This window comes from Euleptes europaea, chromosome 9 (genome assembly GCF_029931775.1).
Source record: "Euleptes europaea isolate rEulEur1 chromosome 9, rEulEur1.hap1, whole genome shotgun sequence".
Lineage (NCBI taxonomy): Eukaryota > Metazoa > Chordata > Lepidosauria > Squamata > Sphaerodactylidae > Euleptes > Euleptes europaea.
The window spans coordinates 15,982,290-15,995,797 of NC_079320.1; the positions used below are offsets into that span (position 1 = coordinate 15,982,290).

At 44.5% G+C, this 13,508-nt stretch overlaps 1 protein-coding gene across 1 annotated transcript in view; it reads left to right on the forward strand.

Moving 5' to 3' along the window:
- LOC130482465 (E3 ISG15--protein ligase HERC5-like) overlaps window positions 1–13,508 on the forward strand; it is a 59,269-nt gene that overhangs the window by 18,485 nt on the left and 27,276 nt on the right. Inside the window, exons 10-17 of the mRNA XM_056855190.1 lie at window positions 401–460; window positions 2,256–2,361; window positions 3,240–3,423; window positions 3,878–4,050; window positions 7,261–7,330; window positions 9,520–9,533; window positions 10,475–10,579; window positions 10,659–10,778. Coding sequence (XP_056711168.1) covers window positions 401–460; window positions 2,256–2,361; window positions 3,240–3,423; window positions 3,878–4,050; window positions 7,261–7,330; window positions 9,520–9,533; window positions 10,475–10,579; window positions 10,659–10,778 — 832 coding nt within the window. The remainder of the gene's footprint in view (window positions 1–400; window positions 461–2,255; window positions 2,362–3,239; window positions 3,424–3,877; window positions 4,051–7,260; window positions 7,331–9,519; window positions 9,534–10,474; window positions 10,580–10,658; window positions 10,779–13,508) is intronic.

The window sequence follows — 13,508 nt, forward strand, 5'->3', positions numbered from 1 at the left end:
GTATAGTGGTTAGAGTGTCAGTCTAGGGCTGGGGAGACCTGGGTTCCACATGGCTTTAAAACTCATCAGGTGGCCTTGGGCCAGTCAGGCCAGTGTACCTCATGGAACTGTTTTAAGAATAAAATGGTAGTAAGGACAGCAGTGTTGATGGAAGAGTGGAATAATTGTTTGAGGAGAGGAAGATAATTGTATGAGGAGAGGGAGAGAAAGATAGCCATGTGGTTGTCTTTTACTTCCCCTCACAAGCCATTGGCTTGACAATGAACACTTTTTTTTCAAGGAGAGAATACTCAGTGTGCACGAAGGGCTTTCCTTTATCAATAGTGGCAAGCCCAGCTCCATTCTCAAAGCAATGACTTGAAGACTCATTGTCTCTTTTCCTCCCTTTTTGAATCAACAGGGACATTAACTTGATCTTCTCATCGGTGGCCTGTGTCAATGGAAGCTTCCTGAACAAGAGGTAAATTACCACCTTGTGGAGGATCAATCACATTCCACGTGTCGACAGGACAAATCAAGCATGTCTCTAGCAAGCAGTTTTGTGAATTATATGTCAACTCAGCAACAGGTTTTTAATGTGTTTATATTATGTCTTTGTGTTATAAACACATAAAATATTTTTAAAATGTGTGGGATAGTGCCATCAAGTCACAGCCAACTTATGGGGGCCCAGCAGGATTTTCAAGGCAAGAGATGAACAGAGGTAGTTTGTCATTGCCTGCCTCTGGTTAGCGACCCTGGACTTCCTTGGTGGCCTCCCCATCTAAGTACTAACCAGAGCTGACTGCTTAGCTTCCAAGATCTGACAAGATCAGGCCATCCAGGTCAGGGCAGTGTGTTTATATTTTGTTTTATGTGATTGTTTTAAGTATTTTGTATGTATTTGCATTTTAAATGGTTTTTTTATTGTTTCAAATGTTTTAATGTTTGCTGCCTGTGGACCCTGAAATTGGGTGGAAAGGCAGCATAGAAGTGTTTGAGATCAATGAAATAAAACTTCAGTAATCTGGGAATGGAGAAGAGATTAAAAACTGGTTTAAAAAACACATTCCCTGCCTATATAATCTGAAATAAAATGGAAAGAACCAGATCCAAGACCCTAGAGGGTTGAAGAAGCAGATGTAAAGCTAAGTTCTGTGAAATTTACGTTTCATATGTTCAGAGTTCTGCCCATGCAAGGGGAAAAAAAAGCTGAGGGCCAAGATAGACCTTAGAAAGTATGCCAGGCCACTGTGGGGAATCCAAGCTATCTAAAATGCCATGTGGGCCCAATTCAGATCAAGACTGCAGTGCGGGAGGTAGAGGGGCTCCTCCTTTCCCAGTGCCATTTCCTGAGCTGAAATGGTGCCGGAGGCATGAGGAGCTCCACGTGCACTGACTGGCAGAGGGTGTTTTTAAACTGAGCTCCTATCAGGGACCCCAGCTACAGTATGGCTGTGAGGCCCCAGGGTGGACTTGTGTACATTTAGGGTTGCCAGGTCCCTCTTTGCCACCGGCGGGAGGTTTGGGGCGGAGCCTGAGGAGGGCGAGGTTTGGGGAGGGACTTCAATGCCATAGAGTCCAATTGCCAAAGCAGCCATTTTCTCCAGTTGAACTGATCTCTATCGGCTGGAGATCAGTTGCAATAGCAGGAGATCTCTAGTTAGTATCTGGAGGTTGGCAACCCTATGTATGTTGTACCATCTAGTTTGGCCCTAAGTCAGAGGTTTCCAACAGAAACAGGTGTTTTAAGTTCCACTTTCTCATGTGTTCCCAAATGGTTGTTTGAAAATATAAAAGTATTTACCATGCAAAGTTGATAGATGGTATCACATACCCCAGCTACACTGAGAGCCAGCATGGTGGTGGTTTGGAGCGTGGTGGTGGTTTGGAGCGGTGGACTCTAATCTGGAGAACCAGGTTTGATTCCTCACTCCTCCACATGTGTGGCAGACTCTAATCTGGTGAACGGGGTTGGTTTCCCCACTCCTATGCATGAAGCCAGCTGGGTGACCTTGTGCTAGTCACTGTTCTCTTAGAGCTCTCTCAGTCCCACCTACCTCACAGGGTGTCTGTTGTGGGGAGGAGAAGGGAAGGTGATTGTAAGCCAGTTTTATTCTTCCTTAAGTGGTAGAGAAAGTCGGCAAATAGAAACCAACTCTTTCTTCTTCGTCACCCTTATGATTATCATGTTCACACCCTCATTTGATCAAACATTTTTATATTTACCCTGTAAACAAAGAGTTCCAATTTATAATACATTCTTATCTTTCCAGTCAAGACAAACATTTCAGAACATCTCAGGAGGTTGCAGGTATAAATATGTCTGCTGTGCTTCTTTTCTCTGCTAAGATTGCAGAAAAGCCTAAAGTCTGCACAGAGGTAAGAAATGGCATTGAAATCCCACATAATGCACAGAATAAAATAGCATTTCCCAGTGTTTGCATTAAAGGGCATGTCTCCACCAAATGCTAAAGGAGCCTGACCTAGCTTTGCAGGCAGCCGTGCTGGTCCAAAGCAAAATTCAAAAATAAAATACCTTTTTAAAGTCACACCACACTGACTGAAATCAGCTTGAAAACTTTTGAGGTTACCAGAGATCTTCAAAGATAAAAAATAAGGTTGAGGCCGATGGTGCAAAATATACTCTTTTTGGAGAATCACTACAAGACTAACAGATTCCTCTGAAGAAGGCTCTTGGTGAAACGCATAGGGGATTTTGGAAATATTAACTGAGTAATAATATATATCTATATCTATTATTTTGCACCATTGGCCTTGGCCTTAACTTTTATCTCCTGTGACTGTACTGGTCCTTTTATTTCTCCTTGTTACCAGAAATCTTCATCAGCTGCATATTTTTTAAAAAAAAAAAAGGGTGGGGAAAGAAAAAAGTTGTTATTGGATTATACTGTTCAACCTTACTTCCACAAAATGGTGTAAATTGAATTCATGGGGGTGTTCATGGCTACTAGTCATGATGCATACCTGTTCATGATTAAAAGGGATACTAGTCATGATGCATACCTATTCTCTCCAGGATCAGAGGAGCATGCCTATTATCTTAGGTGCTGTGGAACACAGGCAGGACAATGCTGCTGCAGTTGTCTTGTTTGTGGCTTCCTAGAGGCACCTGGTTGGCCACTGTGTGAACAGACTGCTGGACTTGATGGACCTTTGTCTGCTCCATCAGGGCTTTTCTTATGTTCTTATGGATGTTTTATTGATGCATTACATTACATTTTCCCTCTGTCTTCAAGGTGCTGAATGCTGTTAGAAAGCTTGTAGAGTCCCTGCGTTCCTCTGCCACTTCCCCTGAAGCGCTCAGAGTCTTCCTCATCATGCCTGTAATCTTACGGAAGCCGTACCTCCAGTCAGATACTCTGCTTAGCCAGTTGGCAGGAGTCATTGTGGGTCTTCAGCCAGAAGGCTGGCAAATGCTTGGTAAGGAAGTGGCTGGTAGCAGGATCCACCTATAGGGTCCAAAAGTGAAGTGGGAATATGTAGTGAAAACACCTGCCATATGGAATATGGACAATGTTCCTTATTTATTTTATTAATTTGATTTTCTATTTTGTCATATCCTATTTAAAGGAAAGTGTAGTGGTTAAGAGTGGTGGTTTGGAGCGGTGGAGTCTGATCTGGAGAACCGGGTTTGATTCCTCACTCCTCCACATGAGCGGCGGGGGCTAATCTGGTGAACTGGATTTGTTTCCCCACTCTTGCACACAAAGCCAGCTGGGTGACCTTGGGCCAATCACACTTTCTCAGCCTCACCTATCTCACAGGGTGTTTGTTGTGGGAAGGGGAAGGGAAGGTGATTGTAAGCCGGTTTGAGTCTCCCTTAAGTAGCAGAGAAAGTCGGCGTATAAAAACCAACTCCTCTTCTTCTTTACAGAATCTCTGTGGTCCAACTTAGACTTCCCCTTCTTCAAGGATGTAGTGGATGTCTATCAAAGACTTTCCAGTGTCAAAATATCTTGCATCATTGAACAGATGAGATCTTTTGAGAGGGTATATAGACATGGGGATGTAGCTTGCCCTCTCCAGATCCTACAGGTGCTATATGAGGTAGGTGAAACCCTTGAACTGAAGCCCTGAGGCATTTTCCATGTTTCTAAACATAGCATTGGTGAGGTGCTCACGAGGCACGTCCTCCTTGACTGTTCTTGCCAACTGCTTTTCCCAGTGCCATGCAGTGGTGACTGAGGACCACACCCTGAGGTTCTGTGGCCTTCTCCCCAAGACTTGGCCTCCACAAAGAGGCCAGGCTTGATGTGAGAAAAGCACTTCACCTTCACCAAGGCAGCTAAAGTATCACCGACCTGTTTGTCCGTGGTTGAACAAAGCAGGCCTGAGAATGTGCTTTTGCCATTTCAGCAAAGATCTTATTGTTACATCCTTGGAGAGGTAATTATGAATCATTAGATGCTAGCCCTGAAATAAATCTTGCAATGTGAGGAATGAGCAGATCATTGGTTTGCCACATTTCTGTAGGAAAGTTAATTCTAAGTTCAGCCATGCTTACGTTATAGTTTTAAGGAGATGAATTAATTGGTTTTGATAAGAGTGTCTCAGATGTGGGTTACGTGAAACTCTCTAATCTTCCTGAAAGCACTTTGGTGAGCATCTAAGAAATTTAATTTGATCATTTAATCTTAAAATAGATAGGAGAATAATAGAATCATAGAGTTGGAAGGGACCACCAGGGTCATCTAGTCCAACCCCCTGCACAATGCAGGAAACTCACAACTACCTCCCACACACACACCCCAGTGCCCAGAAGATGGCCACTAAGAGAAGGCACACTATGTATGTTTTTCTATTTCTGCTTTTATTTACATATGCAAATATTTGTTTATCATTGTGATTATTTCATATTTAATTGTTTCAAAAGTAATTCGATTGATTTTAAATAAAAATCTTAAAAGATAAACATGAGCGATCTTTGGCAGGGACAGAAGGTTTTCACTAGATACATGGAAATAAACAAACTTCTGTCTTCAGTCAGAGGGCTGTAACCTATAGAGATTGGTTATAGAACAGAATAATCATCTCAATATAGCCCTGTGGTTTAATGCTCAATGTGTGGCTTTGGAACAAACAGAGAGACTTTTCGTTTCCTTGTGTTTTAAAGGGAATGCTTCCCTCATAGGGGGCTACACTGTTATCAAACAACTGTCTTCCATGTTACAATCGACAACTTGATATCCACTCCAGAAGCTGTTTCAAGCAGCCTCAATATGGTGGCCACTGTATGAAGTCTGGCACTAAGAAACAGGCACCAAAAACCATGTTAGCAGTAGCAATCTAATGTAACTTGCCATTGGTATAGCCCAGGGGTCGGCAAACTCATTAGTCAGAAGAGCCAAATATCAACAGTACAACGATTGAGATTTCTTTTGAGAGCCAAATTTCTTAAACTTAAACTATATAGGTAGGTACAGTGTTTATTAACTTAATAAACTTTAATTAAAGTTTTAAGTCTTAATTAGACTATACGTACACTGAATAAAACTTGATATCATACTTAATAGTGATCTTATTTACTGATAAAAATTAAATTGTAAGTCCCTGCCATTTCCCCCTCCCCGTCCAGAGTCCTCGTCTGGAGGCCTGGTCTACTGCCATAAAAGCCTATTGGTAGACCTGGCCTCCGGCTGAGTCCCATTGGGAGGCCAGGTCTACCCATTGGCTTTCTTGGCAGTAGACCTGGCCTCCGGAGGCCCATAGAAGCCAATTGGTAGACCTGGCCACTGAAGGGGGACTTTTCCCCCTCCTCGGAGTCCAGGTCTACCGCCAAGAAAGCCAGTGGGTAGACATGGCCTCCCAATGGGACTCAGCCAGAGGCCAGGTCTACCCAAGGAAGCCCGCCCCGCCCAACAGCTGATAGGCAGGGGGGGCCAGGAATCGCCGAGCCTCCTGCCCAGCAATTGCGCGGCTAGAGGGGAGGCTTTAGCCTCCCAACCATTGAGAGCAAGGGAAAGGGGGACCCGGCCATTCTCCACGGCGGGGTGGGTGGGGTGGAGAGACAGCGCGCCCGCTTGCCTGCTCTCTCTCAGGTGCGCTGGCTCCGCAGCTCGGCTGAGGGCGCGAGAGCAGGGGAACCGAACCAAATTTGGAGAGCTGCACTCAACGGGCCAAAGAGCCGCATGCTGCTCGGGAGCCACAGTTTGCAGACCCCTGGTATAGCCAGTTCTTTATAGTACATACTAGGAGAGAAGAAGAGTTGGGTTTTACATGCCGACTTTCTCTACCACTTAAGGAAGAATCAAACCGGCTTACAACCAACTTCCCTTCCCACAACAGACACCTTGTGAGGTAGGTGAGGCTGACAGAGTTCAGAGAGAACTGTGACTAGCCCAAGGTCACCCAGCTGGCTTCATGTGGAGGAGTGGGGAAACAAATCCAGTTCACCAGATTAGCGTCTGCCACTCATGTGGAGGAGTGGGGAATCAAACCTGGTTCTCTAGATCAGAGTCCACTGGATATTGTTCTGTGGTTCGCTCAAAAGCTGGCACCATTTTAATAATGGTGGGACACTTACCAAATAAAAGATGCATCATCCAGAAACTCTCCTAATTTGCTAATTGCTAACCTGTTAGGCCTAGGTACACAAGGCTGTCTGCAAGCTACCGCAACTGACATGACATTTGCCTTTTGTGAATGTGAAATCTGATGTTGTCCAGCAGGGTATGCTCCAGGCCCTCTCTTTTCTGGAGACGAGGAGAATGCAATAAAATCTTTTCAGCAGTTGCAAGAATTTCTTCGTTAACTCCTTGCACAGAGAAACCCAGCCTTACAACGTCTTCTACTTTTTTTCTTCCATTCGCTGTCTGAGAGCTTTCTGTAAGGTTGTACTCTGGGTCGTGTTTTCTTTTTGGTGCTGCTATGAGAACGAAGAGCCTATGACAATAAAGAGCCCAGTCCTTAGGGACTAACTAATTGATGGTGGCATAAGTTTTTGTAGACTTCCTGCACCAGGTGAAATGAGCTCTGACTCATAAAAAGCTTACAGCACAATACACTCAATAGACTTTAAGGTGCCACAAGTCTCTTGGTTATTTTGGCTACAGCAAACTGACGTGGCTACCCTTCTAGAACTCACCCTTATGGAAAGTTTTATCAAGGATTCTTTTGTTTTGTTTGTACTGTTGGGTTAATTTTATCGTGTTTTTATTTGATTTTATTGTGCAGTGCTTTGTTTTTGATAGGAAATAATTGTTATTGTTATTAGATAATATCTTCATTGGTCATTTTCTTGTTTGGTTCTTTGTGTAGGTAAATAGCAGGACTGGTTTCAGGATCCAGGAAAAAAACTTTTATGTTCCTGAAGTGAAAAAAATGCTGCGTCCTCCAAAATGGAGCCCCAGACAAAATCTTGAAGAAGTAAGTACAACATCAGGCAAGCGTACAACTGTCCTGGGTGATTGTGACTGTGTTGAGGTTCAAGTTTCCGACATTGTTCTCAAAGCAGGAACAACTAACTACGTCTTTCAGAATAAGTCATATTCCCCAAAAAGTCTGACTGCAGCTAAGAGCTCCATTTCTCTTTACACATATCTAAGTTTTGACTGTTCGTCAGTGGAATCAAATATGGCAGTCTGATTTGTGGGACTGTAATGTATGAATAGACCCTGAGAGAGTTGCAGTTCTTTTCTGAGTGGCAGAAAAGGGGAATCAATACCTGAAGGGGAATCAATACCTGTTGTCACAGCAACATTATAGCCTGACAACCCTTGGGGAATTACATTTTACATTGATTGGCACCAACCAGCCAATTCTTTGCGGGCTTCTTGTTAGAATAAGGCAAGCCAAACAGAATGTTACTAGAGGCCTTTCAACATGTGGCTTGTTTTACCACCATACATTCACCTAGTTCTTGTGTGTATAGCTTTCAAAGGGGCAACCTGTAAGGCACCTGATCTCAGCATGTGCTAAATGTTTTATTTTGCTATTATATTTGTAAACAGGTAGTCGGAAGAATTCAGTCAAAGGCCTTCGAAGTGAAGGTAAGGGTGACACTTCTTTGTCATGATTAGATTTGCCTTATTAGTGCCAACTTAAATGATTGGCTGGAGCTCTTCACATACCCCTATATATGACTTGCAACGTACTTTTATGGGATCTGGAAGAGAGGTAGCTGACGGGGGAATGTTTTTGATGGTACCTCCAGAAATTCTGGAACTTTAACAAGCCCATAGTAGCAAAAGTCAGGTCGCTTCAGCTGTTGGAAGGTTATCCACCTCGTCAGATCTTCTTCCTCCTGTTGTGCAGGCTCACAGAGGTACCTGACATCCCTAGATGTTCTTTGCCCCATCTCTTCCTAACAAACTCAATGGTACCTCAGGCCTTGGGACTGTAATGCCAACCTTCCCCCTCTAGATCCTGAGCATTATTTTGTCCTCTCTCATTGACACCTGCCATGCCAGGTATCTGGGTTCAGGCAGGCACTTGGGGCAACAGGCAGTAAGCATAGTCCAAGGCACAGTTGAGGGTCAGCACATGAGTAGTTAGGAATTCAAGCACCAAAACAGAAAGGTAAATCCAGAAAGCATAAGCCAAGTCACAGTCCAAGGTCAGGGATAAATCCAAGCAACAAAGTCCAAATCCAGTCCAAAGTCAAGCACATAAAGTTCTAAGAAGCAGACCAACAACATTTACACAAGGTTTGTGGACAAGTTGCTTCCACGCTGATTCACTCTTCCCTAAATGCTTTTGTCAGGGGAACCCTGATCAAGAGCAGGTGCAGCTCCTTAACCTGCTGAGTCATCTACAGACAGGTGCCACTCAACATTGTCTGCCAGCCCTGATCCCGTGGTGACTCAGGGCAGAGGATTACTGGTGCTGAGTTGCCAACAATGCGCTATGGCACTGCTCTTGTGTCTCCCTCTGAGCCCGCCTTCTATGGTGTTCCAAAGGCTCTGGCGACCTTGGAAGTGAGGCTGATGGCTGGAGTACTTTTGTTTCAGCCCCAAAACCTGGACTGTGAGCCTGAGGGTGTGGCGCGCTGACCTCAGCCCGAGAATCTCCTTCTGCAAAAGACAGAGTTTCTACCTTGTCTGGTGGCTCTTCCTGTGACCTCCAAGGGCTGGGGCCGGCTTCCTCTGTCTCTTCCTCATCCGAGGAGGTGTCAGCAAGCAGACCCACAACACCAAGTAGATGACAATTTGGTTTTCTTTGAACTTCTGCCTGAACTTCTCATGGGCCCTGCTCTTGCTCCCCACCCCCAAGTGCTGCTTTCAGAGTCAAGTGCATTGCGAAGCAGAGGGGCAAGAGGTTATTCTGGCTTGGTGGAATGCTCTGTCTGGTGACACCAGGGCCCTGCGGGGACCTCAAAGAGTCCTGCAGGCCTGTAAGACAGAGCTATTCTGCTAGGCCTATAGTTGAGGGCAGCCACGGATATATCATCTGCTGGCCTCCCTATTCTCCCCCCCATTCTGTATTACATGCTGGATTCCTGTATTATATGCTGGATATGCTGAGCAGGTGGCCTGCCTGTCTACTTGGTCAAGTCGGTAGAATTGGAGCCATCTTGAGACTTGCCTGTTTTTGTTGAAATGTTATTGTTTTAAACTTTTTATGGCTGATATGCATTTTAAATGATGTGACCCGACCTGAGCCTGGCCTCGGCTGGGGAGGGCGGGCAAGAAATTGATAAATAAAGTGGACTTTTAAGGACTGAATTCTTACTAATGGATAACTCCAGAAACCATCAAACGTTGGCAGGTGGGAGGATGGTTGTATGACTCTTATGCAGTTTATTGAGAGAGAGAAATTAAAGTGCTAATGTATGAATTATAGTGAAATGCATTTCATGTTCTGACGGCCACAAGGGTGTTGAGTACTTGAAGGGCTGTCATATAGGATGGTGGTGAGTTATTTTCTGCTGCCCCAGAAGGTCAGACCAGAACCAACGGGTTGAAATTAAAAGAGTTTCCATCTTGACATTAGGAAGAACTTTCTAACAGTTAGAGCCATTCCTCAATGGAACAGACTTCCTCGGGAGGTGGTAAGCTCTCCTTCCCTGGAGGTTTTTAAGCAGAGGCTAGATGGCCATCTGTCCACAATGCTGATTCTATGACCTTAGGCAGATCATGAGATGGAGGGCAGGAAGGTTTGCATAAGCGTTTGGCTCTCGTGGCCCTTTCTTGCATGCCCAGGGTAGTGCTGATTGCCACTTTGGTGTCAGGAAGCAGTTTTCCTCCAGGCCAGATTGGCCAGGGATCCTGGAGGGTTTTTTTTTTTTTTTTGGCCATCTTCTGGGCATGGAATAGGGGTCACTGGGGGTGTGTGTGGGGAGATAGTTGTTAATTTCCTGGATTGTGCAGGGCGTTGGACTAGATGACCCTGGTGGTCCCTTCCAACTCTGATTCTGATTCTATGAAATACAGGATATAGGGGAAGCAGCATTCCTACATTCCTGACAAGCTTTTTAAATCTGATTTTAAAATATGTGTGTGTTGCTTTTCATATTAATTTTCCCTGTTTTCAGTTTGCTTTTGAAGTTCTCATTCCGGTCCCTTGTGTCTTGGATATGGAAGCAAAGATTCTACTGCATGATGTAGACCGCTGCATAGTGTCCCAAATGCACATCTTGGTAGGTACATCTCCACAGATGCCTAACCTGATTGCAAAACACACTAGAAGTTTGTTAACCTACATTTGTGTCCTTGTAGCTAAACCTTGATGGTGCAAGCACAGTCACACAACTAAACGTGAGGAGGCAACATCTGGTGCAAGATACGTGGGTGTGTATAAGGAATATGCAAGCAGCCCAGTTCCGACCGTTCCTCATAGTAAGAAATTATGCTTCCTTCTGACCAAGCTACAAAACGTTCATGTCTTGCTGTGTTATTACAGTCTTATACAAATGAATGGTTGAAACTCATTAAATATAGTTGCAAACTGTGACAATTAGAAGGTTGAAGCTTTAAGTTCCCATCGAACTTGCCAAGGGTAATTATACATTTTGCAAAGAACTGAAAGTGAAGCAGACACTGAGCTCTATCTAAGTCTGGGCAATGGGATTGCCTCATTGCTTTAGGTGACTAATCCTAACAAGGAAGCATACCTTTTAGTGAGGTATAAATCCTATAGATTTAGTCACTGATCACAGTAATCGAGCATCTTCAGTGTACTCCAGTGAAACATTTTGCAGTTTGGTAGCATGTGCACTGTCCCGTTGTCTGGAAGAAAGGTTGTGCTTATGTACTTTACATAAATAAAACGGCACAATTTCCAGCTTATTGTTAGAGGTGCTTGACAGAGTTGCAGCAAAACTTTTAAGTCTGAGAACTATCTCAGACTGTCACATTTGGCACAGCTACACTGACATGTCTTTGGTGGTTACCTGTGGAAAACACAAGAGCTCCAATCCAATTTGTGTCTGCTGCATTTAAACCAGTGGGACAAGTCAGTTGCAACTTGACCTGATTTAAGTGAGATTAACTTCAGTTACATTGGGGGCAAAGATCTGGTTCTCTAGGCGCCCAAAGGATTGTACCAGGAGTCCTAGATCCTTTATGACTCTCCAGATGGTGCCTGCCAAATGTTCCCAAGTACAGCCATTGTGGAAAGGTGTTCTTTTCATAGGCCATGTAGGGCCTAGTCTCCAGCAACAGGAACATTCTGATTGGCATCAAGGTATATAAGTACAAGTTTGTTTTTGCCGTCAAGTTGCAGCTGATTTATGGCAACCCCATAGGGTTTTCAAGGCAAGAGACGCAGGTGGTTTGCCATTCTCTGCCTCTGTGTCATGACCCTGGTATTCCTTGGAGGTCTCCCATCCAAATACTAGCCAGGGTCAAGGCTGAAAGTGTGTGACTGGCCCAAGGTCACCCAGCAAGCTTCCATGGCAGAGTGGGGATTTGAACCTGGGATTCCCAGGTCCTAGTCAGACACCTTCATCACTACACCGTGGCTCCTTCCAAGTATTTACACTCTGTTAAACTACAAATGAGTGGCAGCACACAAGTGACTAAACTGGATTTTAAACATATAAGCATATGCAGGAAACTCATTGTGCAGATTCACAAAGCCACTTCCATAATAATAATGAGAAAGGATTTCAGCAAATAGACCATAATGAAGAAGAGTTGTTTTTTGTGTGCCGACTTTCTCTACCACTTAAGGCAGAATCAGACCAGCTTACAGTCACCTTCCCCTCCCCACAACAGACACCCTGTGAGGTAGGTGAGGCTGAGACAGCTGTAACTCTCCCAAGGTCACCCAGCTGGTTTTGTGTGTAGGAGTGGGGAAACAAATCGTTCACCAGATTAGCTCATGTGGAGGAGTGGGGAATCAAACACGGTTCTCCAGATCAGAGTCCACCACTCTTAACCACTACACCAGCTAATGACAAGAGGGGAATAAAAAGAAATGTTGTGACTTTGCCATGGAAGTATGCATAAGGTTTGCCGGAACATTGGCATAGTCAGAAGACAATGTGTGTGTTTGTGTAAGGTGCCTTCAAGTTGCAGCCGATTTATGGCGACCCCTTTTGGGGTTTTCATGGCAAGAGACTAACAGAGGTAGTTTGTCAGTGCCTTCCTCTGCACAGCAGCCCTGGTATTCCTTGGTGGTCTCCCATCCAAATACTAACCAGGGCTGACCCTGCTTAGCTTCTGAAATCTGACGAGATACCTGACTTAAAAGAAAAATATGAGCAGTCTTCCTTAAATCAAAATCCAAAAGGAGAAGAATATTAATAGTAAGTAAAGGTCCCCTGTGCAAAGCACCGGGTCATTCCTGACCCATGGGGTTACAGCACATCCCAACGTTTACTAGGAAGACTTTGTTTACGGGGTGGTTTGCCAGTGCCTTCCCCAGTCATCTTCCCTTTACCCCCAGCAAGCTGGGTACTCATTTTACCGACCTTAGAAGGATGGAAGGCTGAGTCAACCTTGAGCCGGCTACCTGAAACCAACTTCCGTTGCGATCGAACTGAGGTCCTGAGCAGAGCTTGGACTGCCGTACTGCAGCTTAACACTCTGTGCCACGGGGCTCTAATATTTTAGAAGAATATTAGGCAATACAAAAAGTCTACTTGGGTGTAAAGGTGCTTTTATTTAAAAACAAAATTTGCTGTTTGGTAACATTTTTATCCTGTTCTGATCACTTTGATAGCACCGTATGTGAATTCCCACCCTTATGCATACATGAATTCAAACAGCCAGGGGACCTGAAAGCCAACAGGGTAGCTAAATGCAACAGAATATGCCCCCTTACTACCATGCCTGATTTTAAATCACCTGAGAGCCCAATATCTAGTGCATAAAGGACAACTTCTCACTTCACAAAATCCCTGCATGAAAGACTGCTCTCCTGTGTGTTGCATGTGAAGTATCATGTATGGAAATCCTGATTTCAAGAATCTGCAATGGAGAAAGCTGTCCTTTAGGGTACATTTGCAGAGCTCTTTTGAGGAACCTGAGATTGTTCGAATGTATTTCCCTTTGCTCCTTTAGGGTCAGCCCTAGCATACAAGGGAAAGTGACGCCCATGCAGGCAGTCTCCTCCACATGATT